The sequence below is a fragment of the Platalea leucorodia genome, assembly GCF_965183815.1.
Source record: "Platalea leucorodia genome assembly, chromosome: 15".
Classification (NCBI taxonomy): domain Eukaryota; kingdom Metazoa; phylum Chordata; class Aves; order Pelecaniformes; family Threskiornithidae; genus Platalea; species Platalea leucorodia.
The window spans coordinates 5,844,896-5,870,627 of record NC_138837.1 but is presented as its reverse complement, the minus strand read 5'-3'; the positions used below and the strand labels follow the sequence as shown (position 1 = coordinate 5,870,627).

At 53.5% G+C, this 25,732-nt stretch overlaps 1 protein-coding gene across 1 annotated transcript; it reads right to left on the bottom strand.

The window, feature by feature from the left end:
- Positions 1-9,631: 9,631 nt before the first annotated feature.
- On the bottom strand, positions 9,632-19,734 carry FAM78A (family with sequence similarity 78 member A). Its single transcript, XM_082327895.1, has 2 exons — positions 18,592-19,734; positions 9,632-10,598 (listed from the first exon to the last, which is right to left on the bottom strand). The coding sequence occupies exons 1-2, from the start codon at positions 18,921-18,923 to the stop codon at positions 10,070-10,072; spliced, it is 861 nt and encodes a 286-aa protein (XP_082184021.1). The 5' UTR covers positions 18,924-19,734; the 3' UTR covers positions 9,632-10,069.
- Positions 19,735-25,732: the final 5,998 nt, after the last annotated feature.

Here is a 25,732-nt window from a genome sequence, read left to right as displayed (position 1 = left end):
CATTGTGGGATACTTCTGCTTTTTCTATTTTCAGCAGAAACATTCTAATGTTTCTTTCTTTTTTTTTTTTTTTTTAATACCACACAATATGATGACAGCTGTCATTTTCTGGTTTGGTTGGCAAGTGGGCATGTGGTCACCTTTTGGAATTGTAAACAGCTGATAACTGCTTCATTTCACATCCAGTATTATAAACGAAATACTTATATCTATCAACAATTCCTGAAGAAATCGCTTTTTTCAAGTCAACCTAAAAAGTTCCACCTAACTCCTGTCCTAGATGTGGGAATTAATCCATTCCCTGTCTCTGTACCTGGGAATGACGTTAGGTAGGTTCCCTTTAAAGAGGAAGACCGCTGAAATACGGGGAATATAGTGTACAAGGAGGGCTTATTTTTAGATGTGGAGAGGCTTCGCAAGGCTATAGGCTCTAAGGCTTTTACGTACGCCCTGGATTTCTGCACTCTGGCGGGCTGCATGTCGTGTTAGAGGCAGCACTGTTGGCAGGGGTTGGTTCGTGACCTCCCTTCCCCTCTAAGGGAAGAGAGCGAGTGCTAGCGATCCTGGGACCGCAGCGCTGGAACAGAGGAGATGTTCTGAAATTTGCTGGTTTGGAGATGGAAGAAAAAGCTGAAGATAGGTTGAACTGTGCCCTCCCAGTATGTTCTTGACTATACGACATTTCTTAAGGCCTAGAGGTGATACTGCTGTTCTGCTTTCCTTCCTCTTTATAAATAGCAGCTGGCCCAAACCATTGACCTTAAATTCTTTGCATTAATCTCCCCTGGCTGTGGCATGCGACACCTCCTAGCAAGGCCGTATCAGCTGTGCTCCCCCAGATAGCTAATAAACCTCTTGCTATGGAGAAGATTGGCTTGGTAAGAATGCGATGTTGGCATGCTGAGCCATGTGAAGTTTCTTTTTTGGAACGATGGGAGCAGTTGGGGGTTGTCCCTGCTGTGCTGCTTGCTACCTGTTTAACTCCTTTACCCTCTGCAAGTGAAGGGCCAAAAGAATTAATCCAGATCCCAACTGAACACGCATTTTCTTGCAATGCTTCCAAAATCATGGCTGCAAACCCAACCCCCCGAACTATCTGCCCTTGAGAAACGGGTGCTGCTCCTGGTTTCCATAGTAGCTGCTGGAGGAGCTGCTCAGCAGCGTAGAGAGGCTGATCGTGACCACAAGCCTACAGGAATATGCACGAAATGTAGCAAAGTTGACTTTGAAAAATCTGCATTTTTATTAGATGACTCAAGGACTTGGCAAGTGCGTGTGGCACTCGCTTGGTGGTTGCCAAAGCTGTTATAGTCTGTCGTCTGTGTTAGGTGGCCTGTGATCTCATGGCCTCTGTCCAGGTTTTTGTGGACAGATGTCCACCAAAGAATAAAGCTACTAACACAGAAAGCCCCTGTCTGGGCAGACCTGGTAAAGAAGCCAAGGGCTAGCTGGGCTTGGAGCCCTCGTTTCATTAGTTATCTTGTCTGTGCTGGTTAATCCTCAAATAACTAATAGCAGCCGTTCCAGGACTACTCTGAAGGAGCTTATCATTTTGTCTGTGCTAATGTGGTTGTGCCTTTTTTTTTCCCCCTGCCACTTCAGTATGAGAAGAAATCTTCCCAGGCTTTTATCAAAGGTGGATTCTTAATTATTTCTAATGTAAGAACACATTTTTCCCTCCCCTGAGACTACGCCATGGCCTGGAGGCAGTGGAAAGCCGAACGCTGGTGATGCTGTGCTGTGGCAGAGCCTTAACGGTGGTGGTACAGACTTGGTGGGCCGGGGGGGAGCCCGAGGCACAGCGAGGATCTCCCCAGACCCGGGGAGAGACCAGACCAGGGGTTTCTGCTCCCTCCAAGGCTAAAGGAGCAACAAAGAAAAGAGCCTTTTTCTGGAAAGGGCAAAATGTAGCTTCGTCACAAAGAGGCACAAAAAGAAAGAAAAATTATTTAATCTCCTGTTTGAAAGGTTTTTACTGTATAATACTTGGTATTCCAAAATACGGGTGTCTCGCAGGGTACCAGTGGTCTCGGCTGTGCCGCTCCGTCCGGATCCATCTCCTGGGAGGGAAGGGCATCGGTGCTCTGTCCCCAGCGGCCTCGGCCCTTCTGTCCCACCACAGCGTGTTGGGGAGAGGCGACCAGGGGACGAGCGCTGGAGGCATCCCTCTGCTGCCGAACCGAGGAGGGACCGCAGGGCTGAACTTCATCCCCTGCTGCTGGGTTATATCCCTCCCTCGGCTCGCTTCATCCCTCACGAGCGGTGCCGGGGGCAGAGCTGACGTGTCCCTGACCAAAACCCTGGCGATGCTCCGTGGGAGAAACCAGGCGTGTTCCTGGTGTGAGTGTCCTGCTTGGGATGGGCTTATCGGCCCCAGCAGCGAGCTGCCGTGGCGTGCTTGTGTATGGTGAGTCTTGGGGATGAGTGGGATCCCTGTGAGAGATGGTGGAGGTCGGAAACATGGTGCTGAACATCTCGGACCCTTGCTCCAGCCGCTGGGAGCTGGGAGCGAGGCAGAGGAAAGGCGAAGGTGAGTGGTGGCACCACCTCTCCTCCCACCGCTTTGCCCAAGAACCGGGAGAGCGGCGGCGGTCGGCGCTGGTCCCTGCCCCTTGCCAGCAGCCCTGCGCAGAGCTGCCTCCCTTCGCCCCGTCAGCCCGTGTGTGTGTCCCTGCTGCTGCAGGCCCGGAGCCTGAAGTGACATTTTATTTATCCCTTCTTAGTTTTCGTGTGTCCTGCCTTTGTGCATTGCTTTCCGTATTGCTTACAAGGAAAAATAATCCTGCATGAGGCTTTGGCATGAGTGTGTCTGGTATTGCCGAGGGAGTTTTTGTTCCTAGATAAATGTCGTGTTTTTCCCCGGGGGCCGGGAAGAGGCAGCCGCAGCTCGGCGGGGATGAGCAGCCCTCGGTCAGCGGTGAGACGAGCCCCATCCTTCCGCCCTCTCGCAGCAGCGAGGCCCCAGGGCGTTGCAGCCATTGAGAAAAGACCGACTCTTCCTCACCGAGGGATGAGCTTGGATATGTCAGCACGTTTTTCAACTCTGCACACCCACGTATGCCCGTGGGCTTCTGTGCCAGCTCCCCGAGGGCCCAGCAGTTACGCTCAGCATGTTCCCTGTCTCGCACCATCCACACCTCGTTTTTCTGCAACTTTCAGTAGGTCACAAAGCTGCTCCTCTGCAAACGTGTCCCTGGCTCCTGCTGCAGAGCCAGGACTTCTCCGTATGCGCCTTTATCACAGACGGGCACACTTTGTGCTGCCAGTGCTTGTATCTGAACTCGTACCGTTCCCCGAACACGAGATAAAAATGAAGTTGCCTATTGTCAGCAAGCGCATTGCTCAAACAATGCGGCAGGGCTGTCGCTCAGCCCTGGCGCTGTGGCACTCTTCCTGGGCGCACGCAGCCGCGGGCTGCACTCCTGCCTCGTCGCAGCGTCCCGTTCCAGCGCTGGAAGGGACGGGTCTCCCCCCTTACACCACCCTCTCGGAGCAGGGTGCTGGAGTCGCTCCCAGGTCAGTGCTCCTTGCAGGACCTCTCTGCAGTTCTGCTCTGCAGGTGCCAGGAGCTTCAGCGCTTCGAATTCGCTGTGCTTAAACCATGTCAGAACGGCTTCTGCGTCAGAGGTGAAATAAGCTGTGACTCTGTTTTGAGGGGGAAATGCGGGACAACCCCAAAGTTATGAATCGTGGTAGGGTCAGACCTGACCCTCCAGTGCTGCTCTCCTGCGTTTGGACGCGTTGCCAGGACTCGGGGGACATGGTTTAGTGGTGGACTTGGCAGTGCTGGGTTAACGGCTGGACTCGATGATCTTAAGCGTCTTTTCCAACCTTAACGATTCTATGATTCCATGACTCTGTACCCGATAGCTTTGTGGGAACCAGCGTGCAGAGGTGTTGCTAAAGGCAGCCTTGGAAATCCTGATGCAGATTGTTTGAGGAGCTCTGTTATAACTGTGTGCATGCAACACAGGACACGCTATTTTTTATTTTTTTTTTAATAGATGCTTCAAGGCTCTTCAGTGCATTGCTAAAAATATTTTGCTTTGAAGCTTGAAAACATGAAGGAATAAAATGAGTGTTTGCAGCTGCTGCATGTGAACAGCTTAACAAGATGTGAGATAGAAGAAATAGGAAACAAAACTTGATTTGCATCAGCAGAGGGAAGTCCCTGCAAAAAGTTTCGAGCAGGGACCGTGGAGGCCAGGGCGTATTTCCTCAAATGAAAGAACTGTTGCCTCAGCCTGCTTAAAACCGAGGTTAGAAAATCACAAAGCCAAGTGACAAAACCTCTAGAAAGGTGAAGTTTGATTTCTGGCCTCAGCATTCACAAACGCACTGCAATGAAGGACTGGCGTTGGTGTTACCTGAAGCACCAGAACTGGGCTCCGCCATCGCCCGGGCTCTGCCGGGCTCAGCAGCCGCTCTCCTTCCCACCGCCCTCCTGATCCTTCCCGGGAGGCTTTCGAATGTCTCTGTGCAGACAATAAGTGACCGGGCGCTTTCGGCTTTTGCAGGGTGTCACCCAAAACAGCTGTGAGTTGGCTGCTGTCCCCTCTCCACCCCTCCCTCCCTCCAAAACTAGGACATCTAAATTTAACCTGCTATCAACAGATGAGGCTGGAGAGTTTCCACTGTGGAAAGGAATCCCACTCCGAACCTGTCCTCTCCTCTGCTCAGGCTCCATCCATGCGCATTCCTTTCCTCGAGCCCTGACCGCCCGTACGTTTCATTCCTCCCCTTCCCCTCCCGCGCCTGGGTTTGTGTCGCTGCTACGTGCTGGTGGGGCTTCCCAAACAGCCTGTGGGGCTGTCGGTGTTTTACGTGGGCACACACCTCCGTGGTTTGGGGATGATTTGTACCAGGTTTCCCCGCTGCCTCTGTTCGTACCAGGTCTCCCCGCTGCCCAGCAGCAGCGTGCAAAAGGCTCTTGAGCTGCAAAGGTTGGCCACAACCTTTAAGGGGCAAAACAGCCTTGTGCCAGGCGCTCGCTCGCCCCAGGCAGGACCCAGCGAAGGGGAGACCGCGGTGCGAGGTGCACCCTGTTGGGGGTGCCCGGGTCAGGGTCCGGCCCCTGTGCTCAGGGCAAGCCCCGAGCACGGTGCGGCTCCTCCAGCCCGACCGGGCAGGAGGGTCCCGGGGTGCTGGGTGGGAGCTGATGCAGTTGTGTGATCTTGCAGCAGACAGAGCAAGTCTTTGCTGCTTTTTGAGAAGCCTGGATGCTTCTTTGGAGGCTGGATCAGAGAGCAGCAAAACTACTGCAAGAACAACAACAAAAAAACCCAAACCTGTGCCTGTCTTTGGGCACAGCCGGTGGGAAGGGAACCCGCGGTGCGATGGGCCCATGGCAGGAGGAGCTGGAGCACAGACCTGGAAGGGGCCAGGGTTGGGCCCTGCGGATTAATGGTGAGCACGGGAGCTGCGCTGGCCGCTTGGCCAGGCACCCCCGCTCTCTGAAAATAATTTTGCCAGTTGCCTTTACTGAAAAGCAAGCAGAACCTAAATATGAAAAATGTGGGGGAAAATAATGACACGAATACAGCGTGGTATTTGAAACCCAGCCGTATACTGCAGCAGCTTTTAACCTCTTGTTTGCCCAGGTCGGAAAGGGCAGGGCTGCTCTCTGCTGCCCGGGTACCGGAGCCTGGCCGCGGGGCTGCCTCTCCCCAGATGCGGTATTTACAGCTAACATCTGACCAGGCTTTTGCTAAATAAGCAAACAGCATCAGGAAACTGAACTGTGCAGAAGTTCAGCTGCTGCCTGCGCCAACCGGCCCGGCGCTGTCCTGCCGTCACAAGATGCACAGCAGCCTGGTAATGAAAAATGCAGGATGTCGGCTGGTATTTTTAACCAGAAACCTCCGCACTCTATCTGATGCAGCGTAAGAGCTGAAATGGAGAGAAAAGGCACTCATGGTAAATAGGGTGTTTATCACCGCCTTGAAACGTGAGTGCAGAGGTGGTGGAGCCGTTCGTTTAAAAACAGCCACCGCCCAAACGACTCCAGGCAGACGTGTTTGAAAATTTCACTTTATTTCTCTGTTATAAAAGCAGGGTTTTGTTTTTTTATATCTCTGTTAAGTGTCCAGACTCGGTACGTCTTGGGTTTGTTTTCACAGTATCTCTGCAAGACCAAGGACGATTCTTATTGCTGCGCCAGGAGCCAGGGCAGGGAGGGACGGCGGTGCCGAGGCTCGGGCAGCCCTCGCCTCACCCGCTGCTGCCGGACCCAGCCTGGCTCTGCGCCGCGCCGGCTCGGCAGCTCTACCCCTCCCCATCGCTGCTTAATCTCTTGGACCCTCCGAGGGGCTGCCCCTCTCTCGCCACGCTCGTCTCCGTGTCAAGGGTAGGAAACGAGAACCAAAGGGCCCGTGAGGCTGCTCGGCGCGTTGGCCGTGCTCGACGGTGTCTGCCAGCCCCTGCCCCGCTGCTGGCTGGGGGGAGAGGGTGCAGGTGAGGGTCTCGGCCAGGGCTCGCCCCGCTGCTTCCCACCCTGGACCACTCTGGGATTTTTGACAGGGATGGTCAGGCTACACTCTCACCTCCTGTGGAGATTTAGGGCCAAGAAGAGCTGAGCATCATTGATGAGAGAGGTGAGGCAGCAACAACCTCGCGTACATCAGTATCCCACGTTGGTGCCCCGTCACCTTCCCAGCGTATCCTTTGTGCATTCCTGGTTCTGCAAAAAGCTGCCAGAGGAGGAGCTTTATTTACCTCTGCTTATTTACCACCTTATTCGGTGCAGGATGCCCCGGGTCCCCAGACGTTTAAGTCCCCGTTGGGACCCTGTCAATCCCCATTCTAACCATATGGCCATTAACCAGCCGTATCGATAGTGATGGCTATAGCACCTGTTACTTCCAGCCACTCTTCCTTTTATATTCAATTTGTCCCTGTCAGTTTTGTAATGAAGCAGCATTGGAAAAACATCACTTTTAATCACAACACGTGAAATCTCAAAAGAGGCAGCATCACTTTTCTATGCTGTGTCTGGTGACGCGAATGGAGGTGGAGGGGCATGTTTCAACCTAGGCACGGGATAAAGGCATTCTTTGGGAAGGGAGAAGTCCATGCAAAGCCGACCCCAACGTGAAATTTCGATTTCGTATTTACTGCTCAGCTGGGTCTGTTCAGTGCAACAGGACGAATTAGCCAGGAGGTTACTATCAAATTGCATGGGTGCATCCAGTCCACCAGGTAGAGGGAGTAGGAGAAACCAGATTTACTTAATGCACTGGGAGACTAAGTCCAACACAAAGCTAAGTGGAAAAGGACGTAGGTGTTCCCTGAATGTGGTTTTTGGTGACTGAGAAGAAATCTTTCCTTGGAATTCCTTCGTGCAGCTAATTAAGACAACTGGGTCCGATTTCTTCGACCCATGCTGACATCAGTGAGAACTGTAAGTACTCAGCACCTGGAGACAAAGTGAATACCAGACATAAATACCCCTTCTGCTCCCACCCGCCCGACTGCCCAGAAGTGCATCTAAGCGGTAGCCGAGATGCGTGCAAGCGTCGTCAGCTATTCACCCACAGCTCACGTTTTGTCCTCTTCTGCAGGTATTGCCTAGGAGAAAATACAGACAAGTCGCAAAGGGCTGTGCCAGTAGAGCTATAGTTAGGATTTGAATCCATGTAAGAAAATGGAGTTTAATACAGAGAGTGCCTGTGCAAGTCAAAGTCCCCCTAGCTTCATCCTTCGTAGTCCCAAAGCCTAGATTTAGGCAACCTTTGGCTCGTGGATTTGGGTTTGATCTAGTCCGTTTGTTTGCAAGCTGCTTGTAATGCTGGACTTTGTACCGCGGAGATCTGCCCCTCGGAGAGAGCAGCTCCGCGGCTGAGCATCTCTGACAGCCGGTGCACGGAGGAGGGTGGTCTCCCCTGGGAATGGGGGTACAGCTGCAGGGACCAGGATCCTTCTTTGCTGGTTTGAGACTGTCGCGGGGGGGCATATCTTCTGGGAGTGCTTCCCCCAGGCAGGCGGTGATGTTGAACCTGTTGCCGAAGTAGATGGTGTGGCTTTGGAGAAGTGAGGAAGGATAATTTCTTGCTGGTAATGTCCTGTGTGGAAGATGAAGACGGCAATAGCAGCTAACGGGTGCCTCTCCCAGGGGAGAGCCTTTTGAGCAGCGCGTCTGTGGTTGTGAGACCTGTTCAGACCAGTTCAGCAGGGCCAGGCTTGTACCTGGCACGCTGAGCTCTCTTCAGTCCTAGCTCTTGAGGCAAATTGTTGGTAAGAGAAAGAAACGCTGTCTGGGGGAAGGAGCTGCAGAGGGGAGGGGAAGCGATCTGCCTCAGGCCGTGTGCTGGAGCAAGAGAGCAGATCTTCTGCTCCCGTCCCGTGCCCTGTCCTCCAGATGCCACCTCTACCGCAGAACTCCCTCTGCCTGCAGACTGTGCCCTTCCCATTCAAACGGCTTTTCCATACCACCCTCCTCCCCAGAAGTGCATCTGGTTTTCTCTGAAGCCGTCTGGACAAGGTCCTTATTAAAACCTACAGGTTCCCCCTCCTGCTCCAAATGCACCTTACTTACTGGAGGATCTACACCCAAGACTCAGGTGTTGCCCTGCTTGCACCTTCTCATGCATTGCCCTTTGCTACATAGATGTTTGTGCCATCACCAGACAGGTACGCTATCGTGGTCCTGTCTGCACCCCGTTCCTGACAGTCGTGTAGATCGTGAGGTCATTTGGAAGAAAATTATCTACTAACCCCAACGTGATTTCTTATCATGGGAAGAAGAGAGTTTTTCATAGCTTTTGCTTCTAGTGTTTGCTAGGACTGGGTGCCTGTTATTTTCAGACGTGGCTGTTCCTGAATTATGGATATTGCTGGGTAGACTTGGTAGATAAGATCTGCCCTCGCTTACACCCATGCATCTCCAATGACTTCAGAAGGATCCTTTTTATATCCTGCTCTTCTTACAGCACCATCATTTGGATTTCATGGGAAAACGGGGCAACAGAGCTTCACCCAACAACAGCCGGTGCACGAGCCATTGGCTCTTACGCCACGAGAAGGTGAGACTGCGGGTTAGCTGGGCAGACATCTGTGTGTCCTAAAGACAACCCCAGTGAGAAATCCCCCCCTCTCGGTTTATGTTGACTCCCAGGGCCACGATTCTAGCTGTGAGATTATCCCAGACGATAACGCTAACGGGAGACTGAGATCGCCAAGTGTAAGCAGTGCAAGCTCGCTTGCTACCCCTTCTGCGAAGCAGGGAGATGGCCTAGTAGCTCCCACTCAAGAGCCATCCTACAGCAGGTTTGTTATTTGCATTGCTTTGAAACTGAGATTATTTCCATGGTTCCTTGTTCCAGGTTTTAAAACCAGGAAGATTTTCTTTTTATCATGCTTCTTCCAATTTCATGCCCTTTTCATCTGTCAGCCCGTGACACGCTGACAATCTATTCCTTGTTCCAAAACTTTCTCCCAAAAATTCTGTAGAAAGGACATCCTGCCTGGTGGTGTGTTTGTTGGTTTTTCTCAAACATAGCTTTAAGGCAAAAGTTTGGCAATGCAAAGCAAAGTCTACATAAGGCCGCATGACTTGGATTTGCAACTCAGAACCTTACAGCTTTAAAAAAAAAAAAAAAAAAACAAACCAAAACCAAAAAACTTCCTTATCTTAAATAGTCAACTTTTTGCTCCAGGAACTTGTTTTGTTCTCAACCAAGAAAAAATAAAAAAAAAAAAAGACTCTTAAAATCCCAAATAAAATGTTCTTATTGTTCTGGGCAGTCTGGACAAGCTAATGAGACTGAAGTTCGAAGAGTAACTAAAGTAGGGAAGAAAAAAAAAAGCTCTACGGGTAGACATCAGTGTTAGTTTCTTCCCTTAGGAATCCAGTGATGAGACAGACCCCAATCCAAGGTCTCCTCTTTAGCTTTAGCACAGTGAAATCCGTCCCAATGGGAGAAGGTAGAATGGTTGCATTTGTTGAATGAATAAAAAGTGCATTTTGATTTTGCTCAGATTATACATGTGTATTCTAATACCTAAGTGATTGTTTTGCTTCATTTTTTGTCTCTTTTTTTCTCCCTTTTGGTGCCGGGACGCCAGGTTTATATTATCGGTGTTTTGGAGGTATCACCACAAGTGGCGGTCCATCCTTTGGCCTCCACATGAGTACCTGAGCATCATTGGCATTGGGTTTGACAAGGGCACTGGGTGGTATTGGCTCATTCTTGCTAAGGACCTGGGGCTGCTCTTGAGCAGAGGGCTCCTGCAGCTTGGCACGCTGCCCCAAGGGTCTGCTGGGATTTACCTCGATGTCCAGCCTCATGCGCCATTTGATAGTCTGCAAGGTCACCATTTCGTTGGTAGCCGTGTTGGTTGCAACCAGCCAGGTGGTGAAGCTTTGATCCCGGTGAATGCTTGTTAGTTTGGCCACGTTGCTCTCGCTGACGGGCACTGCCCACGTGACGCTTGGGTAAAAGTTGTCGTTCATGCTGATGTTGAACTTGGACTCCTTCTTTGTGGGACCCACGATGGTGCAGGTTTCTGTCGTGTTTCCATACCAGGGATAGTTCACTCCATCTGAGTCACTGATGGCCTGGATTTTACCGTCCAGTAGATCTGGAAGCTCCCAACTTGACCTGCCATAATCAACAACAAATTATGGATAACGCATTAATTAGTTTAGAAACACACCAGACTTCAAGGAAGGAGTTGTGAACGCATTCCCCCCTTAGCTTTTACTGGAATTTGTGCCTTTCGTGCCATCCTGCCGAAAGAGCTCATCCCTGCCATTAAAACCGTGTCTGCGCATTTCCAGGACCGATCATGAAAGTCTGTGCTGCTGTTAAACACCACCGAGGACCCATCACCCTGCAGGGCCAGGGCTTTCCTTGCAGGGACCGGTGGCTACCTGGAATAGTACAAAACACGTCGGTGTTTACGTAAGGGTAGGTGCTCAGGAAAGCTCCGGCGTTGGAGACAATCCAGCGTTGCAGGTATCCTCCTGCCGCTCCTTGGCTGCTTGAGCACGGCTGAACGCAAGGACTCGCTCCAGCGCCGCGTTCAGGATCTCCACTCTTGCGCCGGTGAGAGCAGGGCTCAGGGCTGAGTTTCTTTCTCCCAATAGCACAAAATTCCCCGTGTTGGCAGAAGAACAGGCAAGCTCAGAGCTGGCCCTGGGGGTGAGGTGACAGGGGAGCCAGCCTAAGCGGGGGAAGTACGATCAAGGACTCAACTGGACCATAAACCTTCCCATTGCCCCATTCTGTCCTTTCTTTTCAGTCCCTACCTGCAAACACTCATTTTTCTCCCTGGATAAACCACTGTCCCCCGCCGCTGTCTGCCTGGCGCTGGAAGTGTAACCCATCCTTCTGCAGCCCTAGGAAGGACCCAGTTCACAGGCTGCACAGCAGGCTCCGGGCTGGGGATGGTATTACAGTAATCAGAGAAACTGAGGTCAGCCAGCTTGTAAAACTGCCTGAGCCGGTCGTCTGGGTGCTGTGCGTGCGAGACTGACAGAAAGGTCAGTCTTTCTGGCAAGAAAGTAAGTGAAAACGGTCCTCTGTCACCTTGTAATGCTGATGCACAGCTTGGATATTTTTTTTTTTTTTGTTAACTTCCAATTTAATTTTTGAGATTAGATTTGCCAATAGAAGCAAACTACTGTAAACGCCTCAGAAAAAGGGTTAGATATTTGCAGAGTAAAGGCACTAAGACGGCATAACCATAGACCACGTGCTCAGCGTATGCCGGGTATTTTAAGGACATTCTTTTAAAATCCAGGCTGGTAGAGGTGGCTCTAATTTACCTTCTCCGTCTTGCTTACAAATCAGCCCTCCCCGCCACCCACAGACGCTGTCCCCGCTGTCGAAGTGGCTTGCTCCCAGCGTGGCATTTGCACTTGACCCCGCCGTGGGGCTGGGACCCTGGGCTGTGCACCAGCCCCCCAAGCCCTGCGGCTCCCCGCTGCGGGCTGTGCCACGGGACACGGTTTATCTTGGGAGGGAGACAGAGGGGACGCGCTGAGGCTCGTCAGGGTAACTGTCCCAGCCTTTAATAAGTCCAGTGCTGCAGCTTAAAATAGCCCCTTGACTGAAGCGGGGGCTGCGGCCGGGCGCAGGCGGGGGGCACGCGTCGAGCCCAGCCCGCTCTGACGCAGCTTTGGGACGAGCTGCTCCTCTCCGTTGGCCAGGACTAATGGGACTGTCTCATAAGGCTGTTCTGATTGTTAATTAGTTAACGACCGTGAAGCGCCTCCATGTTTGTAACCACTGGATCGTTCAGCAGTTAGCTGTAAATGGCTGTAGCTAGAAGATACCAGGGCAGGGGGGGGGTTAAAGATCTCATTTATCTTTTTTTCACGCGAAGCGAGGGTCCTAGCAAAAATCTCCCCTGTGCCATGGCAGGCGTTGGGCGAAGGGCCGCACCGCGCGGGAGGCGGCTGGTTTGCAGGTCGGGCGGCCTGGCAGGAACCCGGGAGGTGAAGCGCAAGGCGGGACGCGGGCTGCTCCGGGGATGCAGGGATGCTCGGAGCAGCAGCCGGGGGTTATGCAAGCGCAACATCTCCCCGCGCAGATTCATGGGCTGCTGTCAGCTACGGCTCGGCGGCTGCAGCAATCCTCCCTCCTGAGCTCATAGCCAGCAGGCAGAGGGAGTCCTTTGCCTGGAAGAAAATTTTTAGTGAAGGCAGCCAAAAGGAGATCCCTGAGCAGTCCTGCCAGGACCCCCGGCCACCGGAGAGATTTTTATATGCTCTGCTCTCTAAATCGGAGTCATCCTGGCTCACTGTCCCCCACGCTCTTCAGGGCGAGCAGAGAAGGGAAAAGCTGCGGGGATGCTGGATGAACTCAGCCCTGGGCGGGCGGAGGAGCGGAGGTCGTGCTCTGCAGCCCCCCACCTCCTCCCCGCCGCACCGCCCGGCTCCAAAACACCATCTGGGGGCTCTTTCTCTCCCTCTCAACAGATGGTTTAGGATTATTTTCCATTCAGACAGTGGTCGGTACTCAGCTTGGCTGTCACCCGCGGATGAGATGTGACAGTTTCCCGGAGGTTCACTCTGTGACAGGCACGGTGCTAAGGCGCAGCCACAGCATCTCTGTGGGTGCGGAGGTGCCAAACCAGGACCTGAGATGCTACGAGAGGCTGATAACCCCCCGCGCTGCTCCAGCCTACTCACATCAGAGGCTGGTGGGCAAATGGCTGGAGAATTGGGTAGAGGATGCTCAGAAACTGCACGTCAACTAAGATCTGCTTGTCCCCATCTTCATTCCTAGTAGATGTATCTGACCCCAGACCAGCAGAGAATTGCAGAACCTTCTTGGGATTTGCCCAGGGTTCAAATGAGAGCAAAAAGGTGGAGCTGTGCCAGGGCCCGGGCAGGTCGCTGAAGGGAGGATGCTGCCTGCAGAGCCTGAGAAACCCCACCGCAAAGCTGAGCGTGTTCGTGCGCAGCATGGCCGCGCTCAGGGCGGCTCAGAGGTGCACCCTGCTTCAGAAAACGCGTGGGCAGTCACGGGGAAGAAGAAACTGCCCTGCGTTTCTTTCTGGAGCACGCTGTGCCTAATTCTAGTGAGTGTGGTTAACCCCGGGGTTTCAAAACCATCACGCCTTATCTGCGCAGCTTAGTAACGAGAAGAAAAATGAGGCCTTGTGATGGTCCCATGACTGGAGCGAAAGCAGAGGCTGCACGATGGTTGCTGCTGCTGGTGGTTGCCCCTCGCCTGCTGCTACAGCAAAGCCTGCGGGCCAGCCAGGTTAGTAGCCTTTGCTTGCATAGTATGGCCGTGTTAAATAACATGCCAACAACTGCCCTTTTGGATGATTTTGGAAAGAACGCTGTGGAATGATCTTTGGCTGCATCAGCATCTTTCTGTGGCGGTGTTGAGCCAAGGCAAGACCAGAAAGTGCCCAGTAAACACTTTGCTGACAATAGCAGGGAAGAGGCGTGAGAAGAAACCAACCTATCTGGTTACATGGATTCACTGTAGCTGATCAGCTCCAAAATCAGTAGATTCTGGCTTGTAATACTGACAAGCTTGCTTCTGCTGCTTCGGAAACCTTCAGAGTCAGTACGGGCATCACCAGAGACTGGAGCTGCCAACAAGCCTCTCTTGACAAATGTCTTCTTGCTACCAGGAGAAGGAACTTTGAGTTATTTCTTGTGGCACAACTGTAGCCCTGCTGCTGAGAGCCAAGCAGCTTTATGTAGGTTTTAGCCTCCTAGTTCTCATTCAGATACATTTTTTCCTATTCTGTCACACGAAATGAAGCCCCCGGCTTATCCCGAGCCCTCCAGATGGCTGCCCCACCGCACAAACCGAAGCAATCGCTGCAGTGGCCTGTGCGGTGACAGCAAATCCAAGCACAGCAGCCTCCAGCCCTGTGCATCCAGCAGTGACAGGGGTATATTCAGTTAACCTTTTCAGGCAGGCACCGGGCACTATTGCATCCTCAGCCCCAATTCCTTAAAGCCGGCTCCTAATTAGCCACAGGCCCGATGGACTTGCATAACCTCGTGCTTTCCAGCACCCTTCCTTTCCGCCAGCTCCCTAAATAAGAGAAACCCCGCTCAGACGCAGACTGTGCTCGGTGCAGGTACCAGTGCAATGTGTGGGCGCCGTGAAAAGTCATCTCGGGTATTCCACATCCCTGCTCCTACCTGCCTCCCTCCACCGCTGAGCCTGCGCTGGTGAAAGAAAGAAAACCTGATATTCAGAGCTGCTTAATTTTAAATTGTCCTTTACAGTGTCTCTCTCACCTACTCCGGCACGTCCAGCAATTCAAGCCAGGGTTATAGCAAAGCACAGGAATGAAATTTAAGATGTTGCTCCCCAGGTGTCGGAGCCACGCTGCTGTGGTCCCTCTTCCCCCCATCCTCCAGCCGCACGTTCCTGCCTCGTCGCTTGAACCGGCAGTGATGTTTGATGCACGCTGGTTCAGGGAGTAAAACTAGCAGAAAACTGGCATTAAGAAAGAGAGACGGATTTCCGACGGTTTAGCTGAGCAGGCTCAAGTCAGACTGGACAACCTATTTAACTGGGCTAAGGTGTGTGCTTACAGCGCAGGTGAGGGCCAGGGGCCACATCAGGGCAGCGAAGCCTTTTCCTCCAAACCCCTGGAGGGATAGCTCACTAAATTCCCACGCTGAACTGACCTCCCTTCGCTTCCCATGGAAAGCGTAACCTTTTTTTCCTTTGACGAATCTATTTTTGATTGTGTTTTCCCTCCCAAGGACTGGGGGTTTATTCTCTTGACAAGTCGATTTCTCGAGTTCATTGTGTCGCTGCTGCAAGGTACGGAAGATTTAATCTTGCAAGAGAGAGATGCCTGGTAACATAAAGCAATGATGCAATGCTGCCCAGCTGCCCCATCGCATCCTCCTGGGGAGAAATATCCACCTGAAACTTCTCCAGATTCTTGGCTGATCATATTCAAACTCCGATTTATTTATCTCTCCGTTTTGCATATCTCCATCTGCACCGCTTCTTGCACATCTCCATGGAGATGAAGAAACAAGGCTGGATAATGCCATTCCGGCGTTGCCCAGCCGCTGACATGGGTCCCGCCAGGTGCTGCACAACCGGGTGCAGAAACCAGCGCCCACCCCAGGAGATCCCAGCGGGGACCTGGTCCAGCGTGTCCTGCACAGGTCAGCGCTCCGCGGCCTGATCCCGATGCCTCCCACCGCACAGCGGCCTCCTTCCCTAAGGGCAGAGGGTAAAGCCCTGCTCGGGGGGAGCAGTAACGCAGCCATGGGGCTGGATGGGAGTTTGCCCCAGTTCTGCACGGAGCAGGGGGGTCAGAGAGCACATCCTCATCCTCGTGCTGGGGGCTTTCATGTTCCCGGCAGCATCTTCTGACTTACACGTAAAATGCCAGCATTTACATGTTATCTGAGCTTTAATTATTTCCCTTTACATTTCAAAACGCTGCATTTAGCCCCAAAATTGTCAGTGCCACTTTAACCGCGTGTGTCGAAATGATCCCCTCTGTAGCTAACATCCCTATAGGAGCGTTATGCACAGCTCCATCTGCTCCAGTATTTCTCAGCTGTTTCTATCCTCAACGTAATGGCCAGCTTATACACGGCTAACAACTTCAGAGCATACAAGTGAAAAATTAATCCAAAGCCTGCTGTAAGTATTGATGCCCCAATTGACCGACTGATTTTTTTTTTATTTGGAGTTTTCTGTTTGCCTGTCACCACACTGACTAAAAATATGTATGTTGCAGTAGTCTCTTCACCATGGAAAGTTGGGACAAATACATAAATCAATGCAGCTCCGTGGAGGTCAGTGGGATTACGTTGAGTTACACCAGCTAAAGGCTTGGCCCATTCTTCCAGGTAGGTTTGTGTCCTGTCTCTCTCTCTATAAAGGTCTTCCAAGAGCATGTTTCAATGGCATTAAAAGAAGCCTTTCCTCCCAAACGCCTTTATTTATAGCTTTCAGATGGCAGCGGGTCTATAGAAAGAGAGTGGAGGAGCAGACCAATTCCTACTTATGTTTGGGTAACTCTTTTTTTTATATCAGTTAAATGTCAATGAACCTCCTAGGGAAAAAATCTTTGTTCCCATGATTTTCTGGCTAATAGCTCTCCTGCATAGCTGCAATGTTTAATTCTCACTACCTGTTTACAGCACTTAGCTTGTAGATACAACTTTTTTTGTCTCAAAGCATTCCAGCAAGGGAAGACTGTACCAAATCCTCATTTTAAACGCAGGGAAACTCAGGTGCAGAGAAATAAAAGGACACGTCGAGGTTTGCAGCCCACAGCAGCACTGGCAGAACAGCTCTCCACCCAGTCCTTTCTGTTTCAGTGGATGTGAGCTGTATTTATATACAGTGGACTTTTCTGTTTTCCTTTGCAGCTGGTCACTAAAGAGAGGATTTCTAAATGAGCCTGAGAATTACACATGCAAATCCCAAAGGCTTGGAACTGAGAACATCTGAGCAACAAATTGTCCTTGCTAAAGATGGTGTTGGAGCCAAAAAGCCTACAGATTTCGGGCCTGTTGTAAGTACTTTTAAAATCAAGATAAGCTGGTCTGCTCCCTCGCTGAGCCTCACTGCTGGTGTTTGCCAGGTGCTAGTTTGCTTCTCAAGGCACTTTCTGCTTGAGCAGAGAGGGGACGTAGGGACAGAAGGGGGGGACAGTCTGCCACTTACGGCTGCTCCTCGGCATGCCCTTCCCTCCGGTCCACATCTTACAACGCGTGTTCGCTTTATGTCTGAGATGCTGAACCCGTGTCCCCTTCTGGGCTGGCAGGCAGAAGGGAGGGAAGAAGGGCTGTGCAGATGTTCAGGCCTTCAGGAAGGCGCTGCATTGAGTCAGAGTTTGCCCTGTGCTCCAGCCCTGCTCTGTGCTCCCGTCCTCCCTCAGCCCTCCTCATTCACCATTTTTTAAGCCACCCAGCATGGCCCTTGCGGGGCTGAGCCGCCATCCCCCTGACACGGGGCACTTGGGATGAGCAGACGGGAGGGTTGCTTAAACCCGACGTTCTCGTCCTTTCTCCCTTGCCCCCCGAGACCAGGCGCCATCAGCACCTCCAGCCACCAAACCTTCTGCCAGCACCAGGCTCTGCGGTCGGGTTTTGTCCCCTGCTGCACCAGGAGGCTGCACCCGGTGCTGCCCAGCACCGTGAGTTGCAGAATTGCTGTTCTGTGCAAGCATTTGGAAATCAGGTGCTGTTGCTGCTTTAACTACGGGCCAAAGCCTGCAACAACGTTTACTGAACAACCTGGTGGGGGACTGGGGAGAGATGACTTTTCACAGTAGGGAGGTGACATTTTAATTTGACTCATTCCCATCTCATTATGACTGTCTGACCAGTAACACGGGGTTTTTGGTGTGCAAACAGCCCCTAGATTCCTCCTTCCTTACATATATACCAATATATTCCCACTCTTACATTACCCTAAAGGAGGGTAATGTGAAATTTTCACCCTGCTCCAAGGGTGGTGCAAAGGGTTTAATTATCAGTGGGTTAAACCCACCTTGTTCTTCCCCCGTGGGCTGCTGGCTACCGTGGGCAAAGCAAGCAGGATTCCTCCTGTGCCGTTAAAGCCCGCTCCCAGCGCTGCTGGGCTACGGAGCTCGCAGCCGTGGCCCACTGCAGCAGCGGTACAGCACGCTGGGGACGGCACCGTGCCACAAGTGCCAGCCCTCGGGTTTCCCTGGGGCTTGCCAAGGCGCAGTTTTACCCCGTGAGGGATGGGGAGGGATGCCGAAGAGAGGAGCTGGCGGTCAGGGGAGCCCCTCGTGTAAAACGCGTATCAAACAGGGGTGCCTGTTGCGGCAGGGCTGACCTGGGATTTCAGGATCTCCAGTGCTGCTCAAACGCTGTTGTGAAACATTAGGTTGCTCTTGGGTTCCTAGCAGAACGAGTGGGTTTTGGTTAGGGCTTGGGCACGTTCCCATTAGAAGAGAACACCTACTCCTTTAAAAGGGCAGGGACAAGCTCTCCTGTATTTTAAACATATGAGAAAGTCCTGTTAAGTTTCAGAAGAGCTGAGTTTTAAAATCAAACCAACTGGATTATCATTTCTGGCTTAATCCAGTATTTCCCAGTCAGGCCACAGTCCTCCCGCTCGGCACCCGCACCCGCTCACGCGCGCTCTTGGAAATACTTACATTCCCTGTTCCCCATAGTGATTGTAAAATTCCATGTGGCTGCAAGCCTGGATCCAGCCCACGATCCAGGTCTCCTTCTTGGGAATAGGGGGCACCAACACTTGGGCGGAGGCTCGGAAGTGAGGGGTCCGGTAGCGCAGGACCACGCTGGAGGACTCATCGATGCTGGTGGGAATGGGATCGATGGAGGCTTTGACTTCAATCACTGAAATACTTTCCCGGAAAACTTTGGATTTGCAGCTAATACTCTGAATACAGCCCATGGCATACCCCGAATACAGTCCGACGCAAGCTCCGAGGGTACTCCAGCAATCCTGGGGAATATTAGGCATTGAAATTATCTGGTGCTAGATCAATTACAGATCTTCTTGGTTTGTAATCTCAAAACTGATATCCATAGGATAGAAAATTCATCATGTAAAGCCTTAATTTGAGTATCTGTCTTACAAGTACTTGCTCCTATTTTGAGGTTAGCTGCACTTCAGGAAGCAAAAGGGCCTTTAAAATTTTTTTCCCCTTTAATGACCCATTAAATCTCTCGCTCAAACAGTCTTTGGGTTAAAAAAAGGTCTCTTGAGTTCAATTAAATAACGGTGGTGTTCTTAGCTGATATATTTAGTCCTTCCTTTCCTCAGATGAGGTCTGTCATTCACCGTCAAACATAGGACCAGCCGGTATTTCCCTTTATTCTTTGGATGAAAAGCAGAATGTTGATAGACACATCTATATAAATAATGAAATAGTTTTTAGCCCCAGCTTGTCACAACCGGTGTGGATTTCCACTTCCTGACTTGCAGTTGTTCATAACTTCCTTTCGCACAAAATTACAATAATAACAGAAAGAAACGACGGGTGGAAAATGCAAAAGTAGCCAAATCTCCGATTTTGGAGGCTCCTCCGCCAGCGATGTCAGGGCTTTGGGGGTTGAGGATTTTTTTTTTTTTTTCTCCCCCCCTTAGAAATAGCCGAAACCACGAAGCAGAGCGCGGAGCTCCCGGTCACGCAGGCGGGCTCCGGGGGCTGCGCAGCGGGCGGGCAGGCGGCTGCGAGCCTCCCCCGCCGCCGCCCGGGGCCGCGCCGCTCCGCGCCCGCTCAGCGCCGCGGAAACCGCCGCCCGCGGCATCCCGCCGCCACGCACCGGCCCGGGGGGCGCCGGCCCCGCGGCTCCCCTTCTCCTCCTCCTGCTCTTCGGCGAGCGGGTCTCCGCAGGGGTGTCCGACCTTCCTCCTCCTCCTCCTCCCGCTGCTGCCGCCGCTGCCGGGCTCACCCGGCGGGGCTCATGGGCGGGCGGCGGGGCTGCCCCGCACACGCGTGGGCCCCGCGGTCCTGCGGGGCGTCACAGCATCCCGCGGCGGCGGCGAGCAGCGCCGAGCACCGGCCGAGCCCCGGCCGCCGCGCACCGCGCCGGGCTCCCCTGCGCTGCGCGGGGGCGAGGTGCGGCGGGGGGGCGAGCGGGGGGAGGCTCCTTCTCTGGCGCTTTTCCCCCCCCCCCCCCCCCCCCCCCCCTTCGCCTCTGTGCTAGATGCGCGGGGAGCGGAGAGGAGCAGGATCGGTGCCTCCGCCTCCTGGCTGCCGCAAGCTTCCTCTCTCGCAATACATTCATGCATACGGGGACGGCGCCGGCCCCGGGTCTCAGCCTCGCCGGTGGAGCAGGGGGGTGCGGGGGGGCTCCCGCTCCGCTCGTCGCCGCAGCATCAAAAAGGCAACCGGGTCAAACTTTGCAGAAACTCGTCCGTAGCCGTTCCGCGGCCCCGGGCGGCCCCGGCCGCTGCCGCCGGCTGCCCGGGCAGGGACCCCCGCATGACAGCGGCTCCGCGCCCCGGCGGCGGGGTCGGCAGCCGGTCTCGGCCCCCCGCTCCCTCCCTGCCTCCCTCTCCTCCCTCCTTCGCCCAGTCCCATCCCTCCCCCTGCATTTCGCTTTTAAACTGCAGCTGTAGAAGCTAAACCTCCTTTGCAAAACCAGCATTTCCTCCCACATCTCCGTGAATTGTGGGTAATGTAGTTTTTTTTAGAAACGTCTTTTTTCCCTTTTCTTTTTTTTTTTTTTTGTTTTTAATTTAACTGCAGTGTATTTCCGCTTGGTTTTTCAGATTAAGATTTGCTTCTCCCAGCTGCAGCTTGGTGGATAGATTCGGCAAAGGGCTGGTCTCCCTAGTTGAGTATCTCCCCTAAACCCGTAGCCCTAGGCTGGACGGGCTGCGATTCCAGCGACTGGAACCACAAAGCTCTCCGTAGCAGCGGAGGGTCTAAGGAGCAGCTGGAATAGAGAGAGAAACGTCTGAGGCAGCAACGGCCTGTGGGAAAGTTGTACACTTCTATTGCAGATAGTTTTAGGAGCAACGTTGCTGGCTGGTCCTGCTGACCCTCAGCCAGCCGAGGAGCCGAATTTCAAGAGCTGAGCACCAGGTGAGGTGCGTGTGTCCAGCTTTTCGGTCATAGCTGCTGGGCGTCGAGTGTCGCGCAGGGCTCTGGGTGCGCGTGTCCTCCGCGACTTGTTTCTAAATAGAAAACCTGGGGAACTGAGAGGTAAAAATTGCTTTGCCGGTGCCACTGGCGGTGTGGTAGAGCAGCGCAGAGCTAAGGAAATGCCTTTCAGTCCTTCCCGCCCCACGCTCACAGCAGGCTTGATGCGCTCACGCCGTGCCTGGCGGTTTCCAGCCCTGGGGACTGCGGTCTGCCCTCGGCGGGAGACCGGAGCTGCTGGGTGATCCTGGCAAGTGAACGCCACAGGACGAGGGGAGGCAGGTTTGCTCTTTTCCACCCCCTTGGCAAGGGGTGGAGAAAACACAGTGTATGGATATGTTTTTCTTCTGCACATTTCTCAAAGCATTGGCTAAGTATTTGTTTTAAACTGTCTCTGTGAAGGGCACAATTATAGTCACTAGCCCTGCAACAGATATAAAAACTAAGAACACGCTCAAGTCACAAGCGCGAAAGAAAGAAAGAATGAAATGAGCATCTCTGAATGAAATATCCAGTTGCTTCAGCAGCCTCCAGAAGGTGCTGAAATCCTTTGACATTTCCAAGACTCTTTCACACTTTTCAAACAAGCTTGTCACAGTTTCTTGGAGCATTATGAATCTGGTGAAACTGCATATTCTGCAACTCTAGTTTCACTGAAGCTTTAGCCAGGTCTTGCTTCAACTTGGCTGTCTCTGGTGTTCTGGTCAACTAGGAAATTGCATTATCTCATTCTAATTAAATCAGCTTTTCATCTTCAGCTGGAGTTTTCTTTGGGTTTTGGTCGTGCCTGTCTCCTTCGCGCTGCTTTGAATGATGAAGGCATTAGCACACTCCATCCCAGCGCGGCTGCATGAAGCTGTGCGCAGAACGGTTCCTGTGCCCGAGAGCGTGGTGCTCGCTGATGGAGTTGCTGGAGATGCGAGGCCAAGCTGTGATAAGTAAGAATTAGGAGCGTCTGGTGATGCTGTGAGTTGCGTTTCCTTCTGCTGCTCATTTGATCCACTTGTCCATGTCTCATCGTAGCACGGCCATGCTCCGTTCCTGCTGTTGCTCCCCCCAGCATCATGGCCTGCACCGTGCCTCCGTGTCCTTCCAGCACGTTTTCCAGGTTCACTGAAAGGCAGGGTCTCCCCTTCACCATCTGAGCAGCGGCAAATAAAACCAGCCCACCAGAGGCTACGCTGTGCTGTGCTAATGGGCCTGCCTGGCACTGCTGCGTGTGCTGTAAATGCTGCAGAATATTATATTTTATTTTGGCCAAGCTTTCTTTTTCACCTGTAGAAGAATCTCACCCAGGAATGCTGCGAATCTGCTTGCAAGCACTTCGGCTGCAAGCGCTGCTTCTTGGCCAGCTGCTGCCGGAGGCTGGGATGCACCAAAGCCGCCAGTGAATTGCAGCGAAAGGGGACGTTGCTGTCCCTCCCGTCCCACCGGCATCTCCCGCGTGGTCTGTGTGGCCATGCGAGCAGCTGACGCCATGCATGGCCGTGGCTACGCGGGGACTTGTGGCCTGCAGCCCCCAGCCCCGGGGACTGCAGCACCGCAGGCAGGCAGGGGTGGGCAGCAGGCAGGGAGCACAGCCGGGGCCGAGCCGACACGGTGCGTGGAGCGTGCCAGATTTGTCCGTCCGGATTTGTCCGTCTGGGCGTTCTCCGAGGTGCTCGATGACCCGTGTGGATCGGGTGTCAGGCCTGGAATAGCCCCGCCGGAGCAGGGAGCCTGTCTGCAGGTTTAGCAGGGATATTTATAAACCCCTGGTTTTGTGGCTGTTTTGCGAGCAGAGCGCGTCTCCTCTAAGCCTGCTGCGTCCCTTCCTCCGTGTGTGCAGCGGGACAGTGCTCGGCGTGGGTGTTACCCCCCGAGCTCAGTTTCTCCGGCTGGGCCCGGCAGTGACAGCCTGCCTGGCTGCAGGAGAGACCAAATTGCTTTCCTTTCCCACTGCACTCTTGAGAGGGGTTTGCGAGCCCTGCCTCCCTCCCGCGCTGCCCTTCCTCCTCCATCCTCCTCCCGCTGGGGACTCGTGCTGGGGTGCGAGGCGGGATTCCCACGCGGAGGCTGGGGCAGCTCTGTGTGTAAGGCAGAGAAATTCCCCCATATCGGTGTCAGCAGAAGAGGCAGGCACCAGATTAAATTAACTCTCTTGAGGGAGGGCTTTCAAGGTATTTTTTTCCCCAGTGACAACTCCTGAGGAACATGCTTAGCATGTTCGCTCAGCATCCCCAGCACAGGGCAGGACAGGAGGGAGAGACCAGTCTCCCTGTTTCTGCAGGCTCCTGGCCACCAGCGCTTTAACCCTCTGCTCGCAGACGTTCGCAAGGAGCCCCGCACAGCGGCAGCCCTGCACGGGGCGGGAGAAACAGGGAGGGCGGCCAGCGGGGAGGTGACAGCCCTATGGCTGTTAACGCAGTGACAACAGTTATCTGGCCGGCTGATGTCAGGTGGGATGAGATTTTCCGCATGCCTTAGAGCCGGGCAGCGGGATGAGGGCAGACAAATAGGGACAGGGCGCTGACGTCCCCGATAGCGTGAGAATGCCGCTGCACAGCTGGCGATCAGACGGGGGCTGGTGGGTGTCGGTGATGTGGCAGCATCCGTACACGCTCCCGGGCTGCCGCGGCCCCGGATGGTACCTGAGCTGAACGGGGCTGTGGTTTATGGGCTGGGTAAGGGTGCCTGAGGAGCGGACGAGCTCTTCCCCTGGCTAGGATCGTCATTGCAGACTAGGGGCCGGTTCCTGGAGAGTGTGATTCAGAAATAAATTGACGTGTATTATTTTCCTTTGATTCATTAGGGGGAAAATATGAGCAAAGCCCAGGGGCGAGGGCTCCTCAGGACCTCTGGCACTTGCTTGGCCAAGCATTGCCCTCGCCTCTGGCCAGTCTGTCTGTGAGATGGGCAGAGGCTGGATGCATAGTTCATCCAGAGGATTTTGAGATCTATGGATAAAAAGTGTGAAGAAAGTGCAAAATTTTTCTTATTATCTTAGAAAGCCAAGAACCACCATTCGTTTAGCACTTAAGCTCTCCACTGCGTTTTGGACAAGACTTAAAGATACCTGGGCCAGGGTACCTGTGCAAATACTGACCTCTGTAACTGGCCATTTGTGTAGGCAAATGTCGCTGGCACCAAGAGACGTGCCTGTTCTGCTCCTCAGTGCATTACTCATCTTCTCCACTTCTCTGTTCGTGGGGGATTTCCAGCCTATTTGCATAGGAATAATCCTGTTTCTTGAGCATGTGGGTGGTGTGGAGCTGCGACAGCCCATCGCCCAGGGAAGGTAACTCGGGGATGGCAGCCCGGGTGGATCTGGCTCAGGCGGTTGCTGCAGCCGGCTGCTGTCCTTCGGGCAGGAGGAACTGAGATGGACGGTCTCTCCCAGCGGTGCGTGAGGCTTAGATCCACGCAGCTGCAGTTCAGGGACTGTAGCAAGATCGTTCAGACCTGTAAACTGGAGCTGCGAGCGCAGACGGGAGGTTCTCGTGAGGGCTCGCCAGCGCTTGTGATCGGCGGGTGGGAGATGTCTCAGAGGGGTTCACCCCAGCTGCGGTGGGGAGCAGGGAGGTGGGAGGCTGACGGCAGCCGTGAACCGACCAAGCGATGGAGCACAACGCGCCGTGGCAGGAGGGACAGCAGTTCTTCCCTGTCCTCTGCAGGAGGAATCCCCAGGGCCTGGCATGAGCCTTCCTCCTCCCCATCCCGCGATGCCCGCTCCCCTGCGGCCGGTACCTGTGCTGCTGAGCACCCTGCAGCTCCGGGACGCGGGCACCGCCTGTCACCCGCTTTCAGCGCGGGATCTGCGATGCTGGATGACACGGCAGAAACGTGTGCGGTATTGAGGCCACGCTCAGCGCTGGGGGCAGGGGGATGGGAATTCATTAGCGGCGCCGTGCTCTTTTAATCAGGAGGCAGGTGATGCTTCTCCTTGGGTCAGGGGACGAGGTGAGCGGTGGAAGTCGCTGCAGGGGTGCACCCTGAGCGGGGAGAGAGGATGGGGCTAGTGATGTTTGAAAGGTACCCATGCCAAGGAGAGGAAGGTGGTATTTAGGGTGCCCTAGCAGGGGTGAATGTTGCAGAACAGACAAATCAAGAAGATATACCCAGGGAGTGCCCCTTGGGGGGAAGCTCCCGAGCAGTGCCCAGCCTTGCAGCTTGCAAAGCCAGGCGGCACAGCCCACCATGGGAGCAATACCAGCTGCCCTGGGGAGGCGGGGATGCCGTGATCTCCTCCGGCTCTGACTCGCCGATACTGAAATGTGAATTGTCGTGCAAAAAACTACATTTCCCAGTTTCCCTTGCAGCCCAGGGGAATAAGCAATTGGAAGATTTAAATAGACCAGGCCAGAAGCAACCAACCTTTGGCACAATGCTTTTCCCTCCTCTTCTTCCAATCTATTGGCTGTTTAACCTTTTTCCCTGGCACTGGAGTGGCTGCCAAGCCTGGCATTAATTTTCCTTCCAAGCTTGCTAGGCCCATGAAGTAAACAGCCATGTGCATTCCTTACTCTATATTTAACAGCTGCAGTCTGTGCTGGGGGCAACTGCAACAGAGGGGAACCTTTGTAGCTTCCCAAATTCACGGCTCGTGAGGGTGGGAGTGGGGGAAGCTTTCTGCAGAGAGAAGAGGGATTTCTCTCCTTCCCGGTATTTGCAAAGCAGGTTGCGTTAGAGAGAGACTGCA